Source organism: Acipenser ruthenus, chromosome 32, assembly GCF_902713425.1.
Source record: "Acipenser ruthenus chromosome 32, fAciRut3.2 maternal haplotype, whole genome shotgun sequence".
In the NCBI taxonomy this organism is placed as follows: domain Eukaryota; kingdom Metazoa; phylum Chordata; class Actinopteri; order Acipenseriformes; family Acipenseridae; genus Acipenser; species Acipenser ruthenus.
The window spans coordinates 12,713,782-12,741,083 of record NC_081220.1 but is presented as its reverse complement, the minus strand read 5'-3'; the positions used below and the strand labels follow the sequence as shown (position 1 = coordinate 12,741,083).

The window sequence follows — 27,302 nt, the reverse complement described above, 5'->3', positions numbered from 1 at the left end:
ATAAAAAGTCGAAATAAAGACCTTTAACTTGCTAATATGTGATGTAAGATAATTTAAAAATGTTTTGGACACATTTTAAGTTTTTATGTACTACAGTACAATAGCATCTCTGACTGTACCAATGCAATATGACCAGAATAAATCCTCCTGTATTTTAATTCGGGCTTGTCTTTTTATTCTCGTCTCATTAAACCAGGGGCATTGTGGCAACGTACTACCGCAAAGCACCGTGGGATATCGGAGGATACTGTGTAACCCGATTCGAACACGGTTCACGTCCAGATTACAGTTAAACCAGTTTATCTAACCCAGCTATACCGACAGCCGAGTTCGGGACTACCTCCTGAGTAGGTTTCAAACTCGGTTGTTGAACTCAGTTACGAACCGTGTTTAGTGTGGATGCAAATCGATTTAAGCACTGTTAAACAGGTTTGAACCCTTAACTCGGTTCTGAAACGCTAATGTGGCCCTAAAAGACTTCTTAAATTATTATTATTGTTATTATTATTAATTATAACAGTACAGTAATAATTTATTATTACTGTACTGTTATTTTTTTTGATTAATTCGTTTATTTTGCTGATTACAGTATTATTCAGCACATTAATTATATGTTTTTTTTTTGTTATTTTGTATAATTCATTTAGCTGACCACCTTTATCCAAGGCAACACAGAATTACTGTATTCAATAATTAAAATACAGAATGTCACATACAATATAGTAAGGTACAGTACTAGTTACATTGTTTCATATCGTTTCTTCTGTTATAAACCTTTATACTACATACATTGTATACGTACATTAATCAATTAGCACTGCACTGGGTTTTGATTTTTGTGCTCATTTGGCAGGTATGTGCATGTACCTGGTTATTACATACCTCGGTTATAACATACTGTTTTTAAAGTCCCAAGGCAGTACGTTGTATCAGAGTTTCACTGTATACATTTCTCCAGAACAAAATGGTGTTGCCATAGTTCAGCCATGCAACCTTACGAAACAGACTGAAGTGTAGTAGTGAAGTTTCTGCAAAGGAGTGTTCAATAAATATTCTTCACTAAGAGCTTCAGATAAATTACTATTTTAAAAAAATCTAATAATCTTTAGCATAATGTGTTCGTATTTCATATAGGAAAATCTGAGACCTAAGAAATGATGGCAATGTATATATGGTAAGATCTACTTGAATTATTTTGTTAGCACTGTGTAATTAGCAAAGATTGGTTGTCAAAATACACATCGTCAGTGAGTAAGTACTGTAGTTCCAAATGAGTTAGTTCCAATAATATTAAGCAGAATATAAAATTAAATGGCCCCTCTCTTCCCTTCCCTTGTGTGTGTGTGTGTGTGTGTGTGTCTGTAGAATCTCAAGAATAAAAACCTGGCCAACAAATAGAAATGATATCATTATTTTGTATTGAATTGCAATCAAGAGCATTTGTATGCTGAGCAGATCACAGTCCAAGAAGCAGAAGCAGTGCTGACCAGACCTGATGCTTTTGGGAGGTATTCCAGCAGGTCAGCGGAGGACAGGAGACCAGTGGAAGCCAGACATACTCCAAGTGATGTTTTAGTTTTTGGAGTCAGTGGAAGCCAGACATATTCCAAGTGATGTTTTAGTTTTTGCAGTCAGTGGAAGACAGCCATATTCCAGTTAACCTCCCCAAATCCTCCCAAAAGTAATTCCTGGAAGAATTACCTTACCTAAAACTTTTCTTACCTTTTCATTCGCACTGGAAGCAGTGTATTATAAAGGTAGAATGTGATATAGAAAATTAAACAATTTCTTAACATCGTTCGTGGTATTTGGTTTCCAGTTCTTGTTCCATTTGGTTCAAGGTTCAAAGCAATATCTACTAAAGAGCATTACAAGACAGTTCCACACGAGAGACTAAGACTAATTTGCTCATCAGTCTCGCCTTCTACACCTTAGAGAGCTTTCTTGCAGACAGTTGTGTTGTGATGGGCTGGCTGAGTTAATTGTTGCTGCTAACGAGATGCGAGGAGTCTGATGTTTTTTTTTTTTTTTTCCATTGCAGGGAAGCTCACCCTGGTGTAAAAGGCGAGACTAATAATCAAATTAGCCTAATACCTTTAGCTCACAGTGATGGTACAAAAAGCCCTTGTGTGGAACTAACTAGAAGCATCTTGTAATGAACTTCAGTGGATATTGCTGTAAACCTTGCTGACCTTTTTGAAAAATAAGTTTTAAGGGTGTGATAAAAAATTGAAACTAAATCTGAAACTAAACACCATGAGTGATACACAGGGGAGAAAACTGTTGAAATTTGTATTTAGGGGAGAGAATCTTTGAATTTTGTATGTAGGGGAGAGAATCGTTGAATTTTGTATGTGGGGGGAGAGAATCGTTGAATTTTGTATGTAGGGGAGAGAATCGTTGAATTTTGTATGTAGGGGAGAGAATCGTTGAATTTTGTATGTAGGGGAGAAAATTGCTGAATTTTGTACACCCCATTTGTTCTATTCGCATTACACAATGAATCAAATTGTGAATTGCTTTCTGATTCATAAAAATATGCATTTTCTAAAATTGTCCTGTTCAACTTTTTAAATAAAAGTACTCCAATCTTCAAAGTTCAGTTCAGTGTAGTTTTATTTACAGACAAATCAGACAACTTCTTTTCAATATTCAAACAAAACAGACAAATGCGGTTTCATTTATATATATATTTATATATATATATATATATATATATATATATATATATATATATATATATATATATAATTAGCAATTGCCTTAAGAGCTGGCTGCTGACCTTTCTGTAGATCAGTGGCAACAAAAAATATTGAGACAAGTTACTGCCATTTTCAACCCTTCAAGATTTTTACATTGATCTACGGGTTAAATATCTCTAAACAAGTGCACAGTAGGATGAATAGTAGAATACTGCATCAAATTAACAGTTTATCGGATTATAACCAAATGCATTCCGGTCTGTAGGCAAAATCAATACAGTATCTTAGATGTGGTCTCCCGTGATAAAGGCACGACCGTCTGGTGTGCAGGGCGAGTCATAGTCGGTGGACGCAGGGGTCCCCGAGGGTCTCCCCATGTAAAGGTGCGGCCGCGTGGTGTGCAGGGTGAGTTATACAGTCAGGGGAGCACAGGGGCCCCACGAGGGTCTCCCCATATAAAGGCACGGCCGCGTGGTGTGCAGGGAGAGTCATACAGTCCGGGTAGCACAGGGGTCCCCGAGGGTCTTCCCATGTAAAGGCACGGCCGTGTGGTGTGCAGGGTGAGTTGTACAGTCAGGGGAGCACAGGGGTCCCCGAGGGTCTCCCCATGTAAAGGCACGGCCGTGTGGTGTGCAGGGTGAGTTATACAGTCAGGGGAGCACAGGGGTCCCCGAGGGTCTCCCCATATAAAGGCACGTCGCGTGGTGTGCAGGGTGAGTCATGCAGTCGGAAGCGCAGGTTCCTGCCTGTGCCAAGTTCTCCAGTGGGGATTCCACAGGGAGCATTGGCTCTGACAAAGTTAGGGAAGCAAAACAGGCAGGGACTGTTTCTCTTCATTGCGCTACAGCGGCCCCTACTGGCCAGGTGCCCAGAGAGCTCAAGCAGACACCTGCAGGGCTGGCCTTTGTCCTCCAGGGACTGGTAGCTCATATCCGCTCTTGAGTTCCAGGATGGAAAGAGGTGACTGGCTTGGGGATCGGGGGACACCCACTGACCTGTGCTCTTCTGATGACATGGTATTGGTGCACCATTAGCATTGACATGCTGAGACGTCAAAGAGAGACATCTAAACTAGACACACATGAACATACTTAAAAATAATCGGAGACAATTCATCCCAAATATTTACATTGTGTCTTTCAATTCAATTTTCTAAATGTAACAATGCGTGGGGAGTGTTTTAACAAATTGATTTTTTTAACCCTATAACTGCAAACAAAGTCTTTTTTTCTTGACTCTTATTAGCTCTAGTGACATTATCACTGCCCTGTCCTGTTCTGGTTTTTATTTATTTATTCATTTTTTTAGTGCTGTAGATTCCTGCTGCCTAATCACTTCCTGTGATGTGGGTCACATGGTCCAATTTCAGTTAGACCATTGAATCTGACCTACAACAAAGGAAGTGCTTCTGTACAAGTTAAAAGCAGCAACAATGAATTTACAGTGTTGTATTTCAAAACAAATTGCAAATCTGCATTGGAGTGAAAGAGAGTAGATCATGAGGAACAGGGGCAGCAGGGATAATGCTGCCTGTGCTGAAAGCACATGCGTTTTCATGCTCAAATTACCTTGCTCAAGGGTACAGCAGCAGTGTCCCCCACCTGGGATTGAACCCACGACCCTCTGGTCAAGAGTCCAGAGCCCTAACCACTACTCCACACTGCCGCCCCTATATATATTACACACAATATATAATTGCTTTCTAAACTACACACTGGCAAGCTATAAAGTGACATGGCGTGGATGTGTGTTAGATACAGTTACTTTGAGGGGTCATCTCAAGCTGCAATGGCTCCTAAGTAGGTTCACAAACCGTATCTTTTTGAAAGTCCTGCAGAGGAGTCCATAGAGACTGGGAGGCCGGGACGAGTGCAATATTGGGTGGGGATCGTACAACAGTGCACCTGTCCCATACCTGCCAGGCACTCGGACTGACCAACTCCTCTCCTGCCTGCCCCGGGATGCGCAGCGCTGCTTCTCTGGGCTGCGGAGAGGCAAGCTCTTTTTTTTATAATACATTAGTGAAGCATTTCAAGGATAACCACATCTGAAACAGTGTTAAAGGGTGGGTCACGAACACCAATAGAATACACATTATGGGTTTCATTTACCACTTTCCAGAAAAGAGCACACTTAACCCTCTTTATGATCTTTGCAATTACTCTGAGCGGCTGTTCTTGCCATTACTCCAATACTGCGCATTATTCTCTTATTGCCATTACTCCAATACTGCGCATTATTCTCTTATTGCCATTACTCCAATACTGCGCATTATTCTCTTATTGCCATTACTCCAGTACTGCGCATTATTCTCTTATTGCCATTACTCCAATACTGTGCATTATTCTCTTATTGCCATTACTCCAATACTGTGCATTATTCTCTTATTGCCATTACTCCAATACTGTGCATTATTCTCTTATTGCCATTACTCCAATACTGTGCATTATTCTCTTATTGCCATTACTCCAATACTGCGCATTATTCTTTGATAAGTCTGTGTCGAGGTGCTCTTGGTTCTAGTTGCCTGCACAGAAAATTGCTAGATCAGCCAAAGTGTCTTTACAAAAGAGACAGCGCCACCTAGTGATCTGCCCCTTTGTTTAGCTGGCAAAACACTGCTGTGCACTTACTAATAGAAAGACACTCTGGCTGATCTAGCCTACATTACATGTGTCTATGGCAGGAAACTACAACTGAAGAGCAGCTCCAGATTCCTAGTCAAAAACACCTGTACACAAAACGGGTTACAAAATACCTCACGGTGTTCACTTAGGAGTTCCAGCACACCGCCGTTGTTTTTTTAAAATATTTGAACCAAGCAGTTTTTGTAGTGTCAAGAAGAAATCAATTTCCAATTTTTGAATGCAAAGGAGTATTAATACGCTTTCCTGCCTCATACAAACCAGTCTTTTCTCTTGCCTCATGGCAATGTGGTTCAATGCTTATAGGTATAAAGCTGCAGCTGCTTCCTGGTACGCAATCACTTCCTCTGCTGTAGGTCAGCTTCACGAACATCAAAATTTAAACAATTATTAAAATATACTTTCATTTAAAATTAGCCGGGAAACAAAAGTATAATTTGTACCATACAACATACTACTCTAGAGTTGAGTGTGTGTTATTTCATTGCAACAACATCTTTTTGATCACACTTATAAATTATGTTAGACGAATGACATATTTGTCCCAGCACGTTATAGGTATGTATTCAAATACATAATGCTGCGGTACATGTTTAATACATGCAATCCATAAGGTCAATATATCTTCATTTTAACTAGTATTGCATTCACCTTGTCCAACAGCTTTCAGTATATTTTCAAATCGCGGTTCCGCCAAACCAATCACCGGGCCTCAAATCTGAAGTGTGCTGTACGGCCCTCTCTTAGTTTTCATTGTATTAAACTCCTTGTGTTTATTATCACTAGGTTTTCTAAAACTACAGCCATGAACAAACATGAGCTACTGAATAACTGAACGGCATTAAACAGTTTCCACGGAGACAGTATCCTAGCGACCGAGTAGAATCTGCTGAATAGATTGAACGATGGGGAAAAAACACAAGCAGACTCGCACAAAAACTTTACAAAAACACGGTGAAAATAGTTCAGTTTTTATCTCAAATACGTATGTCTTGAAAAAAACAAATACTGATTTACAATTTACTCGTACCGAGATACTTAAACAGAACAACCTGTTTTTAAACTCCGGCATTTTTAATAACTTTCTTTTGAATCACTCACCTTACCTCGGCACCTGTGGAAAATTGAATTTCTTCTAAAAAAAAAAAAGTTTGTTTTCAGCAAATACTTAAGACTTGCAGGGTAAGCAGATAAAGTACGTCGGTCGTATTGTTTTGTGCGCTTTGTATTGTTGTTTTTTATTCGGTTTTATAGCGTACCCCGTCCACCCCGAGCTAATTCTGTTTGGCACAAACCGCCGCTGCTCGCTGTCTGTCTCTCTTTCTCCGAGATGTTTGCGCCCACGAGTGTCAGCGCTTCGTTTTCTCAGCCTTGCAGCACAATAGTTCTCCCAGACTTGAATAAAGACGCTTTGCCAGGGGCGGCCCCTCCTCCGCGGCCACAATAAACAAAGGCAGCTTTGCGAAGCTCGCTGAGGCATGCACAGCACCGTGCGCCTCTCTTAAAGGGGCTACGGACACCTCAAGTCTCGTCCTGCTGCAAGAAAGTACCATTTCTATAGATATTGCAATACACTCCCTGCAAAGTTTGGAACTACCGAACGTGTACTGCATCGAAAGTGCTAACAGTATAGTTTTTTTTTAACATTCCCCAGGTCTTTGTTGCTTACCACTTCCCCCCTACAGCAACGCTCCGACTACAGCATGGACTATGGGACTCAAAATGTTTACATCGGGAAGAGCGGCTCCTAAACTCTTAGGCAAAGCTACTTAAGAGAAACTTGCATTAATGTTATATAAATCTAACGTTTAGAATAGTAGGTATGAAGCACTTTTTTTTAAAGAGCTATAAATGCATGAACTAGCAGGGGAGGTATCTAAAACACTGGGAACATTAAAAACAAGAAAAGATCAGATGATACCCTCTCATCGGGGTGAATACTGCGCTAGGGAGGAGTCTTGCGAAGCCGGGACAGCCTCTTGTCGCTCCCAAACTTTTCTTATGTATTCAAAAGTCGACGGCAACTAGGATTCTACAGACAATGTCATGTGATGCAAGAAACATCACCAATAGGCTACCATTCACAGCACGGCACAGCCTGCCGCTGAAAGACACCAGGGATCCGAACTACAAACTCCTCTGTTTGTATCCTGGGACACTATCACCCTTCATGTAAATGTGCTTTATTTTGCTCTTATCTGCCCCCTATTTTACTGCATTTAATCCTGTACTTCAGAATACTGTAATCTGCCAAGTGCTTAACCTGTAGTACTTTGTATTTAATCATACCCTGATGTAACTATCACTATTATCTGCTGTATTATTGAATTGTGGTTGTCGCACTTATACTTTGCTTGAACAAAAGTTATTGTATTTCTTGCTCTTATTGTATTACTTGTATTGTAACACTTGGAATGTATTTGCTTACGATTGTAAGTCGCCCTGGATAAGGGCGTCTGCTAAGAAATAAATAATAATAATAATAATAATAATAATAATAATAATAATAATAATAATAATAATAATAACTACAGCATCAGAACTACAGCATCACTGGCTAACACGTTATTAACCATGACTTACGTCAACAGTATGCACAGAACCGTCGTAGCTAGGGGGTGGTTTTAGAAATGAATTATTGAACTACGTGGGAAAATGTTTTTAAAAATCGGGCATGTGCAAAAATCTCGGTGCATTTCGTCACGCGTTGACTTTCGACACCACCCGCTGGCGCATGCGTATTTCGATCACCGAGTGATGTGCTGTTGAAAGTAAATTTCATAATTCTGAAAGATGTCCTCTTTCGTTTCGTGGAGACAATGGCATTGAGCAAACCCTCCACGAGTAATAACGAAAGGATGAGGCTTATTTAAACCAGACTGGAAGAGTTTGCTTTCACTGAAAACAGTCGCGTGTCACCTGCAACAAATCGCAGTCTCACACACTAGTCTCAAACGTCATTATGAAACAAATCGCAACACATTTTCATCTGAATATCCTCCTGGATCAGACTTCAGGCAGATGCTCCTGTCGGAGTTCAGTAAAGAAGCTGATTTGACGACTCAAGCGAGTTTTGTATGGCAAGGAATATCGCGCGTGCCAAACGTCCTTATTCCGGTGAATGAATATTTTTTTTATATAACATTGGAGTGTTGGCACTAGGCTAGAGAATGCATGTTTATTATATTGCAGGTCTAAAAGGACATATGTACACGTCTTGTCATGAGCAGGTACTGTAATCCGTTTCAAAGTAAGGGCAGCAGTGTGGAGTAGTGGTTAGGGCTCTGGACTCTTGACCGGAGGGTTGTGGGTTCAATCCCAGGTGGGGGGACACTGCTGCTGTACCCTTGAGCAAGGTACTTTACCTAGATTGCTCCAGTAAAAACCCAACTGTATAAATGGGTAATTGTATGTAAAAATAATGTGATATCTTGTAACAATTGTAAGTCAGCTAAGAAATTAATAATAATAAACTACAGTGCATTTCTCAACCACAAAGCTCTCAAAGGTATTTATACACGCAGCGCAATGTTCTATCCCTTGTGTTTTTGTGTATTTTGCTGCCATCAAGAGATCGCGTAACAGCTACTGTACTGCACAACAATGCTGGTATTTAAAATGTCTTGCTCGGTAAACAATTCATGTTTTACAGTATGTGTCTTGCAAATTTTGGTATGCGGCTCGGGTCAAGTTTGCCCCCCCCCCCCCCCCCCCCCCCCCCCCCCCCCCCCCCCCCCGGAATACTGTAGTACGTATTGTAATATTCCCTTGCAATACCTGCAGTGAACAGCAGGTGGGGATGAGCACCTTTGTTATCATTCCAAATTGGCCTGATGCAGGGAAGTTTCTTTCTTTCTTTCTTTCTTTCTTTCTTTCTTTCTTTCTTCATTCATTCATTCATTCTTTCTTTCTGTCTTTCTTTCTTTCAATGCTCCCCTCCCTTCCAGTCCCTCTTCTCTAATCACTAGAGCCACACTGCTTCCCTCAGTCCCTGAGCTTGGAAGATACAGGATACAGTGTTAAAAATTTGCATTCACAAGCTATGCATGGATCCAGGTTTTAGGTTTGCTATGATTTGCATGTGCGCAAAAGCAAAACAGATTCAAATTGTAATTCAGTATGTTAAGGTACAAGTATTCAGCAGATTTCATTTGACTTTATGAAGCAAAATGACGAGTTAATTGTATATAACACGTTTTTAATTGGTAAAAGCTGATCTAATTTTCCTAATCTGGTGTTTTGTACACTTACATTTGAGTTGGTGATATGACCATAGAAATAAAGCAATGAATTACGACCTACAGTAAATATCCGATTTTGAATACTTAACGAGATGTGGCATTCATACTTCATTTTAATAAATACACTACGACAAGTCCAGTAATTTCCAAATTAAGTTTCCATCGTTGATATTATACAATACTAATCAGAAATAATAACTACGAAGACTAATTTGAGATAAGTTTCGCAGAATTTATCAAAGCTCACATTCTAACAATGTGGACATTCTAAGAATGGTTCCAATAACTGTTATCTCTGTAAGATTTCATAGATATATCTATCTATCTATCTATCTATCTATCTATCTCTCTCTCTCTCTCTCTCTCTCTCTCCTCTCTCTCTCTCTCTCTCTCTCTCTCTCTCTCTCTCTCTCTCTCTCTCTCTATATATATATATATATATATATATATAGGGTGCCTTGCAAAAGTATTTAGACCCCTGACCAATTCTCTCATATTACTGAATTACAAATGGTACACTGAAATTTCGTTCTGTTCAAAATCAATTATTGTAAGGTGACATTGGTTTTATGTTGGGAAATATTTTTAAGAAAAATAAAAAAACTGAAATATCTTGCTTGCATAAGTATTCAACCCCTGTGCTGTGGAAGCTCCCAGTTTACCACCTTTCTAAGCAACGTTATAATACTGTGGCGTTTGCGGAAATGAAGGCTGACTCGCACAGGTATTTAAGGTTCTCCAATGCAGCGGTTATTAAGCAGGTGTGGGGCCCAATTCGGTATCCCCTCAGTAGCCCTGGCGCATTGCGCATGCGTAAAATGAGATCGTCCCACGGGCAAGGCTGATTCTTCTGCTCGTGTGTTAGGTAAAGTACGAGTGATGTGCACGCGCAGCATTTTGCAATCATTTACTAATGTTTTCGACAAGACGACGTGATTACTTTGTGATGTGTATAGTCAGCAATGGTCTATTTTCATTAAAAACGTCTTTGGTGTGTTCTTTAGTACGTAACTTATCACAATGATCTTACTCGAGCAACCTGTTGAGTTTTGTCTTGGTTAAAAAAAGAGTGTATATACAGTAAGAAACACAGCGGATACCAAATTAGACAGCCCACAATATCATAGTCTATGGCTGTATTATTTGGTGGCCCCTATATATTTCATGCGGTGGTGCTGCTAGAAGTGTCAAACTCACAAAATACGGGTATCCATGTCCTCACACATACAAATTGTTTCATATCAAAAGTATTTACAAGTATAAATTAGAGTTTTGCAGGACAAAACCAAAGCGTCTCCAGTACCATAATCTAAGGGTTCTGTCCTATCAGATCAAGTGGTTTGTAAGCATGAAGCAATATAGAAATGAGAAAAGATCTGTATCATTGATATGCCAAAAAAAACCAAAAAAAACAATCTGGCCCGATAAATTTCAACTGAACACTGTACTGTAACTTAATTAAGAGAATCACAGAATGCAGCAGTAAAAACGCTGAGGGGTCTGTATCATTTACATAGTTAAAGGCTAAAGGAATGTGATATAGAAACTGTTCATTTTTACAGTAAACCACCTGCAATGGAGCTGTATAGAGAGAATCATAGGAAACAACTGGGTACCAATTCTGATTAACGAAAACAAACAAAAACAATTAAAAAAATAAAGGTTTCCTCCTACAAACATTACAATGATAGCTGTCAGCGTCGCTCGGGTCTGGCTTTCCCACACAAACAAGGTGGAACCAGTGATTACAGACAATCTGGAAAATACAAATTTTACAATATATCACATTATTTTTATATACAATTACATTAATTTTACATTCAATTTACCCATTTGGGTTTTTAGTGGAACAATCTAGGTAAAGTACCTTGCTCAAGGATACAGCAGCAGTGTCCCCCACCTGGGATTGAACCCACAACCCTCTGGTCAAGAGTCCAGAGCCCTAATCACTACTCCACACTGCTGCCCTGTTAGCAATACTGTGTTTGAATGTTAAGTACTGCTGTTAACAAGTTGCATTGAGGTGTGCAAACTATAGAGAGAGATGTAAGTGTATTATATTTTAGTATAGTATTGAATCTCAAAAAATTCTCTTGAATGTTCATATTAATGTGCCCTTTGTGGTTCAATGTTAAAATAAAAATAATAACATAATAATCCATTATGTTAACAGTAGCAATGGCAGAGGGAAGGTTACAGTTGTTGAAGATGAAACTAATAACCAATAGCCAGGAGTCTCACACTGATCAAGCAGAAAACTCCTTTCATTCTACCTTTCAGTCTAATACTTTAAATTGATGTTGTGCATAGAATCTTAAGAACATAAGAACATAAGAAAGTTTACAAACGAGAGGAGGCCATTCAGCCCATCTTGCTCGTTTGGTTGTTAGTAGCTTATTGATCCCAGAATCTCATCAAGCAGCTTCTTGAAGGATCCCAGGGTGTCAGCTTCAACAACATTACTGGGGAGTTGGTTCCAGACCCTCACAAAATTTGATCTTCAGGCAAGTGTCAATGGTGAGTAGGTTTTAAAGCCTATACAATCTTAACAAAGTATGTACAATTAAACTATGAAGGCTGCCCATTGCTCGTGAGATGTTTGATCTTCTTCCTCGAGTGTGCCCTTCTCTCCACAGGTACGACACAGGTCTCTGATATCTGTGAAACAATTTTATAATGGTTAAATGCGCTGTAAAAAGTTATATTTTAAACTGGGTTTCTGAAAAAAAATGGCAGTAACTCTTTTAAGGGAAACAACTGCAATCCATTCAAAACATACTTCCTTCAAAGAAATGTCAGTAACTCTTTCTTTAAAGGGAAACAATTATAATCCATTCAAAACATACTTCCTTCATAACTCGGGGCCCCTTGAAACACACGGGAGAATTAGAACGACGTGACTAAGCTGCAATTCAGTCCTAAACCTCCAGATGTCTCTGTTGTCACTCCAGATAAACTGATCAAAAGCATTCTTAAGGAATCAACACATTGAATTCTGGCTAATTTGACATTTCTAGCTGCACCACTGCATGGAATATCTAGGGGGTACCAAATAATACAATCATAGACAATGATATTGTGGGCTGTCTAATTTGGTATCCCCTGTGTTTCTTACTGTATATACACCCAATATCAATCGTGTGTGTGCACTGTATATAAAATAAATATATAAACAAATATCTGTAAACAATGACGTCATATCTAATACATTATGCATTTTAAAATAATTTACACGACTCGTGTTTATTCTAGACATAACAGCACGAGGCACGGAGCCACATTAAATTCATTCTCACATTACTCATTAGAAAACTTTCGTGATCATTTACTAAGTATATTGTTTTAGCTGCGAGTAATAGAACGTAGGCTTGTATTAACAAAACAGAAAGACTCGTTTTTAACCAAGACAAAACTCAACAGGTTGCTCAAGTAAGATCATTGTGATAGGTTGCGTATTAAAAAAAACACGTCAAAGATGTTTTTAATGAAAACAGACCATTGCTGACTATACACATCACAAAGTACTCATGCGGTCCTGTCGAAAACATTAGTAAATGATTGCAAAATGCAGCTCGATTGCAGAATCAGCTGTGCCCGTGAGCCGACCAGGGATACAGATTTTTGAATGGACACTGAACTGGGCGCTGCTCCGGGACTCTAAACTTAACAGTACAACAACAGTATAACTGTAGTACAACTACAGCTGAGCAGCGTAGTGCTACTCAGACTGTGACAAAATAATACAGGACAAAATAAACAAAATAATCCGTGCGCTATACAGCCAATAAGCGCAGACTCTAGTTTCTTCCTTGGTTCTCTTCAGCCTCGCTTCTCTCTGGCATTTTTTTCAGTTTGTGGCAACTTTGCCAACCTTAAAGACCTGCGTCATCAAAACGATAGTGGGTGCGTTCACGGAGGTCATTCTTAGAAGATCATTGGCTAAATTGGTCAGATTCTGCACAGAATCTGCGCAAAATGATCTCCCTGAACGCACCCAGTTATTTAACTACCGAACAGGAACATGCATGATGTTTGAAGTATAATATCTGTTTTTTTTCTGCATTTTAATACAGCTAAATAGTTTACGCTACCTATGTGTGGGCTTGCCTTGGAAAGAAAAAACACATAAATAAATGAAACAAACATGCTGATTTTCTAGCCTTCGTGTGTGAAAAACACCAGTCCCATAATTCGAGCACTACTCCGAGTCCAGCAGCTCTAACAACTGCGCCACTCCGAGTCCCTCAGCTTTATGTTGATGAAATGCGTCTTTGTGTTTACAAAATCAAATATTAACTGCAATGAGAGAATTTGCCATTAATAGAGTCCACTCATTTGAATCACGGGTTTTCACGAGGTTAAGACAAAGGGTTGTAGTTAGAACCGTCAGCACGACAGTTTTGTTTAGTTTTGCATGCGACTTTCACGTGATAACATTTTATTGAAACATGTCACGCTTACCTATAGACGATAATAATTGCAGTCCATGTCTAGCCAATGAGGTATATATAATAACGTATAGGCCAATAATAACATTATATATATATATATATATCGTAAAGGTATCAAAGCGAGTCTCCACGAGTGACCTTACCCTGAGTGTGTGGGAATCAGCTTGTATCTCACATAGGCTGTCACACAGCACCCTGTACTATAGTTTTATGAGACACAGTTAAATAATAAACTAGTATAGCTAATGTAATTTCCAACTGGTAAAAAGAAACAAACAATTTTCGATGACTATGACATCAGTATCAAAGTCTATATATTATTACAAATGAATTCTTTACTGTATTCATAGTATATTAAACATTTACACAGACTCCAGGGATCAAAGTATTGTGCTATGTGTGGTAATATTTTTAAGTCACGTATTCAAATGTTTCGATGGATTTTGATACCGGTGTATGGCTAGAAAGTGGTACGACGTCAGAATGTGGTACTGTACCGTTTAACGTCAGAAAATGGTAAGCTGTCAATGACGTGATTGATTACTGCACAAATCACTAAAAACAATCAGTTAAAGTCACATATTTCCTGAATTGTGAAAAAACGTAATTAAACATAACTTTAAGGGCAAAACTCAGTCGATCGTACCCGTTCAGATAGGTCTTTTCAGAGGTAAAATCATTTACGCGTGTTAAAACGTATACAAGGGTACAACATTCAGGAAATGTAATATTTTAATATGATTGGTTTATTTAGCAGACGCCTTTAACCAAGGCGACTTACAGAGACTAGGGTGTGTGAACTATGCATCAGCTGCAGAGTCACTTACAACTACGTCTCACCCGAAAGACGGAGCACAAGGAGGTTAAGTGACTTGCTCAGGGTCACACAATGAGTCAGTGGCTGAAGGTGGATTTGAACCGGGGACCTCCTGGATATAAGCCCTTTTCTTTAACCACTGGACCGCACAGCCTCATGAGGTACGTGTGTGACAAATTAAAATGTAATGTGGGCATTCTCATCACACACTACCCCATCCATTCTTTATGTAATGCGGGTGCGTCCACCCTAGATAAGCTCCACCTGGCGGGGCGGAGCCGAAATGCTTACCTGCTCTCGCAAGGTGACTGAGATTCCAGACAGCGCTTAACACACAACCAGCTCCCCGGCACCGCTACAGCGGACACTGCTAATACGAACAATACTCCAGGGCTGTACACCTAAATACAAGTTTTATTTAGTTCCAAAATGGTACGAAATAATATCTTTGGGATTACAGGGTTATTGGTCCTGGTGCTGGTAGGCCTATGTTATGGTAAGTTATTTATTTATAAAGTTATAAGATTTTTATAATTTATAGCAGTATTTGTTTTTTTCTTTTTTGCTTGCTTGAAGTTTTTTTTTGTACAGTATGGTTGGCTGGTTTGTTAAATAATCATTTTTGCAATTATGCTCACTTAAACTTGTAGTTCTACAGCTTCTATAGCGTTAAAATGTATAGTTTGACAGGTGCTTGCTTATTCAGTAGCATTTAAAAAAATATAAGCTCTCGTTTACTGATCCTATAGGCTATAGCTGAAATTATCCTTAAAAAATCTTTTAAACAAATAATATTAAGTTTTGCTGTCTTATAATAATTGTAACTCCGTTTTTGTCACAAATAGAATTAGCCACAAAATCTGAATTAAAAAAAAAATCCTTGATACTTATTTCCGAGTTCCTTTCTTTTATTCATAACATATCTTATTATTTTTAAAATATTTATTTAAACCCTAATAAATAAATAAATAAATTCGTAGGTATTTTTGTTACCTACTTTCAAACAATGTGTAAATCATACTATTTTGTGTTTGCGTGTAAATAAATGTTTATCTTTTTCTAACAGAATACTTTCATGTCGTAAAGGTAGTGTTGCTTCGTTGATAGCTTCCCTCAATTAGCTTAATATTATCCCTATCTAAATTATAAAGGTTTTGATAAAAGCCAATGGAGGTTCCCAAATCCCCGTTTGGCAGCAGCTTGCCTACCCGACTCCAGACTGATCTGCTTTGCATACTTGGAGTCTCAATTGCCAGCTAGTGGTGTGTGCTTTTTCAGCACTATTTCACAACGACATATTAAATACATTGCTGTGAGTCTTCTGAAGAGCGGGGCGGGAAAGGATCAATGCTCGAGGCGCTAGTCTCTTCTCACAGACCCGTTTTGTTTGAAATAGCAGCGGCCCAAATCCTTTCCCGAGGGTGTTGGTCGGCTTATGTAGTCTTGGTGGTGCGTCATCAGGACTGTAGCTAGCCATGATAAACCACCGAGCCACTTAGCCGTGCCGCACCCCACCCTCCTAAAGTTTTTTATAACGGAAGAAAAAACATGACGACGATGTGTGTCGTTTATTTAAATACAAACGTTTAGTTGACAGTTTTTTTTTTTTTTTCTGAATAACATACTATTATACAATGTGGAGTAGTGGTTAGGACTCTTGACCGGAGGGTCGTGGGTTCAATCCCCAGTGGGGGACACTGCTGCTGTACCCTTGAGCAAGGTACTTTACCTAGATTGCTCCAGTAAAAACCCAACTGTATAAATGGGTAACTGTATGTAAAAATAATGTGATGTCTTGGAACAATTGTAAGTCGCCCTGGATAAGGGCGTCGGCTAAGAAATACATAATAATACAATATCTTTGTGGTTTTGTACAGTGCAGATAAGTAGTTTGGCAAATTCAATATAAAAGAAGGTAAAAATGTCCTTATCGATTCAACTTGAATTTTAACAGTGATGTAATTATTCAAATACTATTATTATTATTATTTATTTCTTAGCAGACGCCCTTATCCAGGGCGACTTACAATCGTAAGCAAATACATTTCAAGTGTTACAATACAAGTAATACAATAAGAGCAAGAAATACAATAACTTTTATTCAAGCAAAGTACAAGTGTGATAAACCACAATTCAATAATACAGCAGATAATAGTGATAGTTACATCAGGATATGGTTAAATAGTGATAGTTACATCAGGATGTGATTAAATACAAAGTACTACAGGTTAAACACTTGGCAGATTACAGTATTCTGAAGTACAGGATTAAATGCAGTAAAATAGGGAGCAGATAAGAGCAAAATAAAGCACATTTACATGAAGGGTGATAGTGTCCCAGGATACAAACAGAGGAGTTCTACAGGTGCTGTTTGAAGAGGTGAGTCTTAAGGAGGCGCTGGAATGTGGTCAGGGACTGGGCAGTCCTGACATCTGTAGGAAGGTCATTCCACCACTGTGGAGCAAGGGTGGAGAAGGAGCGGGCTCTGGAGGCAGGGGAGCGTAGCGGAGGTAGAGCTAGTCTTCTAGTGCAGGCGGAGCGGAGAGGTCGAGTGGGGGTGTAGGGAGAGATGAGGGTCTGGAGGTAGCTGGGTGCAGTCTGGTCAAGGCATCTGTAGGCTAGTACAAGAGTCTTGAACTGGATGCGAGCGGTGATTGGGAGCCAGTGGAGCGAGCGGAGTAGTGGAGTAGCGTGGGCGAAGTGAGGCAGAGAGAACACCAGGCGGGCAGCAGAGTTCTGGATGAGCTGGAGCGGACAGGTGGCGGACGCAGGGAGGCCAGCCAGGAGGGAGTTGCAGTAGTCTAGGCGGGAGAGTACCAGGGCCTGGACCAGGAGCTGGGTAGCATAGTTGGTGAGGAAGGGTCGGATTCTTCGGATGTTGACAAAAGTGCTTGCGTACATAATGTTTGGTGTGATACTGACGCTAAAATCGCATTCAGCAATAAAATGAGGTTAAGCGGGTTGACAACACAGTGAGAGTAGCTCGGTGAGCTGCAAGCACGTCATAACCAATGAGGGCTGAAGCTGCAGCTTTTCGGCTGATCAGTCAGTTGATAAACTGTATGGATGTGTTCTGACTTACACTCTCTATTTATTTATTTATGTATTCCTGAGCAGACTACAGTTGTACCAAAGTATCACATTTGATTTATATTTTCGTGTTTTATTTCTGAGCGCTATATGCACACAGCGAGGGATGGAATGCATTTTATCGTGTTGCAAAGCAACGTGTGAAAGGGCCTAAATCAGGGGTGCCCAATCCTGGTCCTGGAGGGCCGATGCCCTCCTGGTTTTTGTTCAAACTGTACACTAAATTGATTAATTGGACCAATTAAGCTTCTAATAAGGGCTTGATTGGTTTAATTAAGTAATTTAGGGGGCAGTTGCAACAAAAACCAGGAGGGCATCGGCCCTCCAGGACCAGGATTGGGCACCCCTGGCCTAAATAAATAATTATATGTATGATTTTAACCGAGGCCCGTGGCTCATAGCTGAACTCAAGTTAGAAAATATAAATGAGCTATCTTAGCAATAAGAGACGACAGGGTGGGCAGTATTGGGCAATACTGGACCGGCCAAGTCTTATAGGCCCTGGAAGATATTTCTCAATATCGCCCACCCTGTCGGGTCTTAGAAAATGGGTGGCGCAAGGATATGTGTCCATTGAAAAGCTGATACGTTTTATTTCCTACCCCCTGCCAAAGGTACTAACCAATGAGATTCCAGGAAATAAAAAGCCAATTTTCTAATAACATTTCAACATGTGATATACACATAATCAGAATGATTGTTTATTTTATTTTTGAATGGCGCAACCTAATAAATAACTTGCTGAGCACACTGATACAGTTTAGTACTTAAAAAAAAAATTTGAATACAATAGCAAAATAGGAATGATTTAACAATTGTACTGTTTCTGACCGGGACAAAAATGGTTGAAACTGGACCAGTCCCATTTTTTCTAGGAAGTCTGGTGACCACCGTAATCCAGCTATTTGACATTTCTTACTATAATTTGGTTTGTTTTTATATTCATATTTAGGGGTATAGTTATTTCATATTTGAAACTTTAAACATAACATTTGTACTGTTTGGATGACTTGCTTTTAAATTGTAGGTAGCGTTTAATGTTGCATGTAATCCGTTCTTTGTGGGCAATAATTTACAAACAAAACTGTGAAGTAAAAATGAAGGGACTTCCCCTTAGACAGCTAACTATAACTGGGGGGGGGGGGGCTATAGCAGAACATTAACTGTAGGCCACACTCCCAGTCCCTCAACTTTAACTGGATGAGCCCCACTCAGGGACCCCTGATGTTGCCACTGTAGCTCTTCTGTAGGGCTCTTCACACAGGCCATTAAGATGGGTCTGTGCCATCTCTGAAACATCACATTTTTCTTCTCAAAAATAGCCTGCATCTTAAATTTGAGTACAGTGATGCGTGTATTCAATTTGAGTACAGTGATGCGTGTATTCAATTTGAGTATAGTGATGCACAGATTTTGATACCACTGGCCATTCAATTCTGCTTCTTGGGAATCTTGTTGGACTGTAGTGTTTTATCATGGTTTAAATCTTTTAAATAGGTTTCAATCTGTTAGAATTGATTCCTTTGCTTCATCAGAAGTTGAATGTGGCGTCCCACCAGGTTCTGTTCTTGGGCCAATTTTGTTCCCCCTCTACATGCTGGCTTTGGGTGATGTCATCCATAGACATGAGGTCAATTTTCATTGCTATGCAGATGATGCCAAATTATATTTATCCCTTTAAGCAGATGATGTAGTGGAAAAATTAAGCTGACAAATGTTTTTTGATTCAAAAAAACTTTATATACAAGAAAGGTATACCCCCAGTACAATTGTATAAGCGAGATTCAAATTGACTTTGAACAAGGCCTCAGTACAGCTCAGTGCATGATATGTTTGTATCAGTACGCATGGATATCCATGGAGTCAAATCGAAAGCACAATGTGTGATATTTATACCTTTGTAAACAATTGTTGACTCCCTTTCAACCCTGGTTTCTGTCCTGTAATTGAGGTAGTCTCTCTCTCTCATCACACACAGCAAGCCTACCACATACTTCCTCTGTGGGAAAGAGGGGCGGTGCTATCTTACCTTATCTTACCTTATGGTCTGCCATGTACCACATTGAGCAGGGCGCGTCAATTTCGTCTTTTGATGTACCTTCCCCCATCTGTGACTTTGAGTTGTGTTAGGCTGTGCAAAACTGCACATAGCTGGTTTTGCCGATGGGAAATGAAAGAACTCAAAGCTCACACAATAGTCTATAAATTTAATATAAAAGCATATTTAAGCAACTGAATTGGTAAGCACATTAAAACGACTATAAACAACACATTCACACACAATTTAAACATAATGATTAAAAACAACTTAACTATAAAAGGCACACACATAATGGAAAGCTTATAATTAATAACATAATTTATACCTCATGCAGAAAGCCATTACTACAGTGACACATCAATCGCAAATATCCTTACTATCTGTCTGGCCGACATTAAGCAATGGATGTCAAAAAACTATTTATTGTTAAACTCTGATAAAACAGAGCTAATGCTATTGGGATCAAAAAATCAATACAACAATACAAATTCAGATGTTCTGGCAGTTGACAGCTTCCCATTTAAGTCTGAAATGAGAAATCTGGGTGTCATTTTTTATCTCTCATTTGAACCTCATATTATAAAAATAAGTGTCTTTTTTCATTTAAGAAATAATTGCTAAACTAAGATGCTTTCTTTCCATGGAAGATGCAGAGAGGGTGATGCATGCTTTCATAACATCCAGACTAGATTATTGCAATGCTCTTTTCTCTGGTATTCCCAGATCTGTGTTATCCCGACTGCAGCTTGTGCAAAATGCTGCTGCCAGGGTTTGAACAGGAAGTAGAAGACATGACCACATTACACCGGTATAGTCAGCCCTGCACTGGCTTCCTGTAAGGTTCAGGGTTGATTTTAAGGTCATGCTTATTACTTACAAAGTATTAAACGGTTTGGCTCCTTCATATTTAAATTATACTTTAATCCCATATATACCTAGATTACCACTGCGATCCCAGGACACAGGATCTGCTTACTGTTCCTAAGGTGTAAGCACAGGTGGTAGAGAATATGGCTTTAGGCCCCCTGAGGTATGGAATAGGCTGCCTGTTCCCATAAGGGAGTCACCAACTGTTGCAGTTTTTAAAACACGACTGAGGACACACTTTTATAATCTATCATTCACATCTCAATGTTAAGTAATGTTTTTACCCTGTATTGTATTGAATTTGAATTGTATTGTATTCTGATTGATTTTGTATTGAATATTTTAATGTTCGTTATTGCTTGTATAGAATTAATAATTACTGTTGAATGTTGTACCTGTGAAGCGCCTTGCGACAATTAATTGTGAAGGGTGCTATATCAAATAAAGATTGATTGATTGATTGATTGATATTAAATTTGGTGCAGTGGTGCATGTATTAAATTTGAGTACAGGGATGCATGTATTAAATTTGAGTATAGCGATGCATGTATTAAATTTGAGTATAGCGATGCATGTATTAAATTTGAGTATAGCGATGCGTGTAGTAAATTTGAGTATAGCGATGCGTGTATTAGAATCGCCAACAGAGTACAGAACAGGAATGTGACTGACTACCTCAGAAAAGAGAAACCAAAACGTCACTGCCTGATCTTGACTCATTCATGACATACAGGCACCCCTTTTCTTTATCAGCAATGGCTTGTGAACAGCGATAAACAAGCGCTGCCAAGTGTACGCATGCGGCGGTGACCTGGCCCTCAGTGTGAGTGGATTATTAAAGCGAGTGGTGCACTCCTTCAAAAAATGGTACATACCTAACCAGCCTGACCGAACAGATGATCAGTGTCTGGGAGATGTAGTTATAAAGAGGACCCCTCCAACTCAGGGGATGATGACATGATGAGAGATTTGTTGTTGTTACAGGCATGTTAATTTACTTTATGATTTACCAATATGCCTAACAGACGAGTTTGTAGCATTTCATTGTAATTCCTCTGTATAAATGGCTCTTATGTGCAAAATTGATGTTGTTGTTTTTTGTAAATGCATCTTTATCTGATTTTGGATTTTTGGGAAATTAATTCGAAGGAATACGGTAAATATATTTTCTTTTTTTAGGCAATGCTTCTTCAACAAACGACACCATCAGCACGATTCAAACAACTTCATCATCTACCACAGCTGATAATACAACTTCTATTTCTCCTACTCCAACTACTCCACCACACGCAACTGACAGCACCACAGAGCATAGCACCAATGTTACCACTGGCACAACTATTACACCACACGCAACTGACAGCACCACAGAGCATAGCACCAATGTTACCACTGGCACAACTATTAAACCACATGCAACTGACAGCACCACAGAGCAGAGCACCAATGTTACCACTGGCACAACTATTAAACCACATGCAACTGACAGCACCACAGAGCATAACACCAATGTTACCACTGGCACCACTACTCCACCACACGCAACTGACAGTACCACAGAGCATAGCACCAATGTTACCACTGGCACCACTACTCCACCACACGCAACTGACAGTACCACAGAGCATAGCACCAATGTTACCACTGGCACCACTACTCCACCACACGCAACTGACAGCACCACAGAGCATAGCACCAATGTTACCACTGGCACCACTACTCCACCACACGCAACTGACAGTACCACAGAGCATAGCACCAATGTTACCACTGGCACAACTATTAAACCACATGCAACTGACAGTACCACAGAGCATAGCACCAATGTTACCACTGGCACCACTACTCCACCACACGCAACTGACAGCACCACAGAGCATAACACCAATGTTACCACTGGCACCACTACTCCACCACACGCAACTGACAGTACCACAGAGCATAGCACCAATGTTACCACTGGCACAACTATTAAACCACACACAACTGACAGTACCACAGAGCATAACACCAATGTTACCACTGGCACCACTACTCCACCACACACAACTGACAGCACCACAGAGCATAGCACCAATGTTACCACTGGCACAACTATTAAACCACATGCAACTGACAGTACCACAGAGCATAGCACCAATGTTACCACTGGCACCACTACTCCACCACACGCAACTGACAGTACCACAGAGCATAGCACCAATGTTACCACTGGCACAACTACTCCACCACACGCAACTGACAGTACCACAGAGCATAGCACCAATGTTACCACTGGCACAACTATTAAACCACATGCAACTGACAGTACCACAGAGCATAACACCAATGTTACCACTGGCACCACTACTCCACCACACGCAACTGACAGTACCACAGAGCATAGCACCAATGTTACCACTGGCACCACTACTCCACCACACGCAACTGACAGTACCACAGAGCATAGCACCAATGTTACCACTGGCACAACTATTAAACCACACGCAACTGACAGCACCACAGAGCATAGCACCAATGTTACCACTGGCACAACTATTAAACCACATGCAACTGACAGTACCACAGAGCATAGCACCAATGTTACCACTGGCACAACTATTCCACCACATGTAACTGACAGTACCACAGAGCCCATTACCAGCATCAGCCCTGGGAACCATTCTACCACCCCCATTGGCACAGAGACGAGTACCAAAGTGGTAGCAGAGAGTTCAACCAGCGCTGGAGGCACCACAGTCACAGTGGCACCCAATACACCTTTCTACATCTCCTTCAAGATCACAAATAAGATATTCAATTCCTCACTCACTGAAATCAACTCAGACTACTACAAATCTTTGGAAAACCAAGTTCTTCACGTGGTAGGTGTCCATTCTTGCATTTTTATATTATAGTGCTTGTAGCTAACAAAATAATTCCCTATATTTTCCACACCATGCACATCTATTCCCTATATAGGCCTCAGATATGTGGTTTAAATATAAGACATGTGATCCTACATTTGGTTTAAGGAATACTCTGTTTGCAAGCCATGCTTTCAGTTAGTGTTGCACTTCCTTGGTCACCTTTGCAGCCAGTAACCCTAAGACATTGCTGACCTAGGAAGTGAAGGAGTAGCAGATTCCCTGCCCGACAAGCAAACTACAGCTATGGCCAAAAGTTTTGCATCACCCTATAGATAAACTAATTTTGCTTCATAAAGTCGCATGAAACCTGCTGAATAATGTTACATTAACATATTGAATTGTAGTTTTCTATACTTAACGAAAAACTGACATATTGAAAAATTGGAAATCGAGTATGAAATACTGTAATGCTATTATGGCTTCCAGTAGACTTTTACAATATCGTTTTGTAGTTTCTTTTGATTACAGGATGTTAAATAAAATATCTAAATTATGTTAATATATTTTTTTTTTGTAAAATTATGTCTCAATCCTAAAATTCTAGGTGGCGCAACACTTTTGGCCATAGCTGTAGTGTTAATGAGGTTCTGTCTTCTTTTTCTAACAGTTGGGTGAAATCTATGGGTGTATAAGTTGCAGCACTTCCAAGACCTACAACGGATCAACAGTTCTGAGATTCAGGTAAGCTTGGATTTTAAAAACAATATTTTATATTATTATCCTCCACAAGAGATGAAATCCCAAGCGACGGAGATATTATGGAGGAGATCGTACATATATCCAGGGTTGGGGTCAATTGCTGATTTTCAATTCCGATTTCTTTTTAAAAACAATTCCAAATTCCAGTTCCAATTCCATTTCCAGTTCCAGTTCCAGTTCCAGTTCCAGTTCTAGTTCCTTCAAACGAATTGGAATTTTTTTGGGGGGGAACATGATATTTGTTGTGATGGTTTAACTGCTTTCATTTGAAGCCAGTTTAATTGACTAACAGTAACTTAAATGTAAACTCTTTTGAATAGAATACTGCTAATTGCAGTTTTGATCAGGGTTGGAATTGATTAAAAGGGAATTTGACCTAGAATTGGAATAAAAAAACAACTGCCCCCCCCCCCCCCCCCCCCGCATACACCACACTTTACATTCCTTCATATATCAGGAAACTGCTTATGCAATTATGAAGGGTTTTAAATAGGGATACACTTTTGTCCTATCGAATTGTGCATGTCTGGGATGAGCTTGAACAATGGTTTGAAATATGAATGAGTGAATGGATCCCTTGAACACACTCCGGCACCTTGTGGAGTCATGTCAAGACTGCGTTCAGGTCAAACGATATTAGCTTCTTATTCAGTGGCCAGGCAGTGTACATTTCCACTCTGTTACAAACACTAACGTTGAAAAAAGGGCTGCTGGCTGAAGTCAATGTGTAGGTTTTGTAGATGAGCTGTCATTTCAGTTAGTTTCTTTTTCAGTTTCCTAATTTACTTGAATTTGTTTCTGTAGTAAAATACACTAGCGTTGTTCAGAAGAATCTGACCTTCAGACCATGGAAATGAAACCTTATTATTCAGAAGCAACCAAATTAGGGGCTATATGAATATGTAGATGATTACATCTATTTGCTGTTTCCTGTATTGTACCTAAACCATGACGATATATTTGTCAACGTAAATGAAGGATACAGCATGAACTATCACAGAGTGCACTCCCAGCCCCCTATATGCATATTAGAGGATACAGCACAGACTTTCACAGAGTACTGTAGCTATTCCACAAGTGGGATGAGACTGAATCACCCAGACGAGCCCTGAAAGGGTTGAGTGAGAGGTTTATCCTCAGCAGTGAAATAACCACAGCCCTGTGAACATCCAGGAGTGTTTCTATAACAAGCATCATTACGGACAAGAAAATGAAACTGCATTCAGAGAATGACTTGCCTTAGATCAAGCTCCGCATCGGCTTTGTGACGTAGTTTACATGAACGAATGCTAGATTCCGTGGAGGAGGATGAGTGTCACTGACATGCATGTTCTGACACTGTTTTGTGTTGTTTTGATTTTTTTTAGTCAAGGTTCTGTGGTCGCAGACACAAAATCGTATTTCAAGACAAATGACATCAACGCGGCAACTGTTCAAAAGCAATTTGAAAATTCACTAAAAAATAATGGAGATACGATTAACTCACTTCAACTGAGTGCAGATTCTATTAGAGGTAATCTATCTATCTATCTATCTATCTATCTATCTATCTATCTATCTATATTTTAGGGCTGTGCAACTACTCTGATTTTCTGAGTAATTCTCTTTAAGATGTTTCTGGTCTATAGGTATTAAATAAAACCAAAACAAGCCCATTAATCAAGTAATATATGTGAGAATATTTTAATTAGTTAAATGTTAAATTTGAACACACCAGTCCTATCGTTACAATATCTATTTATCTATCTATCTACACACACACACACACACACACACAGTCAGACACACACACATAGACACATGACAGACACACTCATGCACACACACAGACACACACACACACACACACAGGCACACACACAGACACACACACACACACAGGCACACACACACAGACACAGACACACACACACACGTATACTGGCTGTAAAGATGATGTCACCAGAATGAGCAGGATTTTGAACAGGTTTCTTTTGAATGCATACCTGTGAATACCTGTTAGAGACCCTGGCTGAGCTGTGCAGTAACCAGTCCAGTAACCCGCCGCCCCGGCTTGTCCTTTCTTTGCAGTGACTTCGACGGATGCCACGCCCCCCCCCAGTCAGTCTGACAGTCAGGTCCCTGGCTGGGGGATAGCCCTGCTGGTTCTTGCTGCTCTCATCCTCCTCATTCTCCTCATCATCCTGATCCTGATGGTAAGCCTGTATCACATCTCTCACAGAGCGCTTGTCAGGATAGTATTGTAACTACCTAAACTTGAACGAAGTCCAAAACAAAAAAAAAAAATCCCTTTCGTGCATTGCAGTGCTTCAGTTTACACAGAGGTGCTGACCAATATAAGGTAATGTCCATAATATAAGCAGTTGTCTCTGTTGATTCACGCCAACCAGCTGGGAATGGTCAAACCAACCTTATTTCCTTATGGTTCAGGACTGTAAAGTCAAAATTTGGTCGCACACTTTTTGATTTTCCTTAAAGGAGGCTGTGTGGTCCAGTGGTTAAAGAAAAGGGCATGTAACCAGAAGGTCCCTGGTTCAAATCCCACCTCAGCCACTGTGTGACCCTGAGCAAGTCACTTAACCTCCTTGTCCTCCGTCTTTCGGGTGAGACGTAGCTGTAAGTGACTCTGCAGCTGATGCATAGTTCATATTAGTCTCTGTAAGTCGCCTTGGATAAAGGGGTCTGCTAAATAAACGAATAATAATACTCAGAAGTCCAAAATTCATTTCATTTTTATTAAACAAACATTTATAAAAATATATATATTATGATTCAGAACTGTTGTGATTCCAAATATTGACGATTATGTTTCGGAAGACAGTTAAATGATAAAGTTTATT

General features: G+C 39.7%; 1 protein-coding gene across 2 annotated transcripts in view; it reads left to right on the top strand.

Annotated features, from left to right (window-relative positions):
- The first annotated feature begins 15,162 nt into the window (after window positions 1-15,162).
- LOC117395488 (uncharacterized) overlaps window positions 15,163-27,302 on the top strand; it is a 30,519-nt gene continuing 18,379 nt past the window's right edge. For both annotated transcript variants that reach the window (XM_059006341.1, XM_059006342.1), the window contains exons 1-5: window positions 15,163-15,352; window positions 22,034-23,718; window positions 24,371-24,444; window positions 25,830-25,975; window positions 26,533-26,657. In XM_059006341.1, the coding sequence (XP_058862324.1) occupies window positions 15,286-15,352; window positions 22,034-23,718; window positions 24,371-24,444; window positions 25,830-25,975; window positions 26,533-26,657 (2,097 nt within the window). In that variant the 5' untranslated portion in view covers window positions 15,163-15,285. The remainder of the gene's footprint in view (window positions 15,353-22,033; window positions 23,719-24,370; window positions 24,445-25,829; window positions 25,976-26,532; window positions 26,658-27,302) is intronic.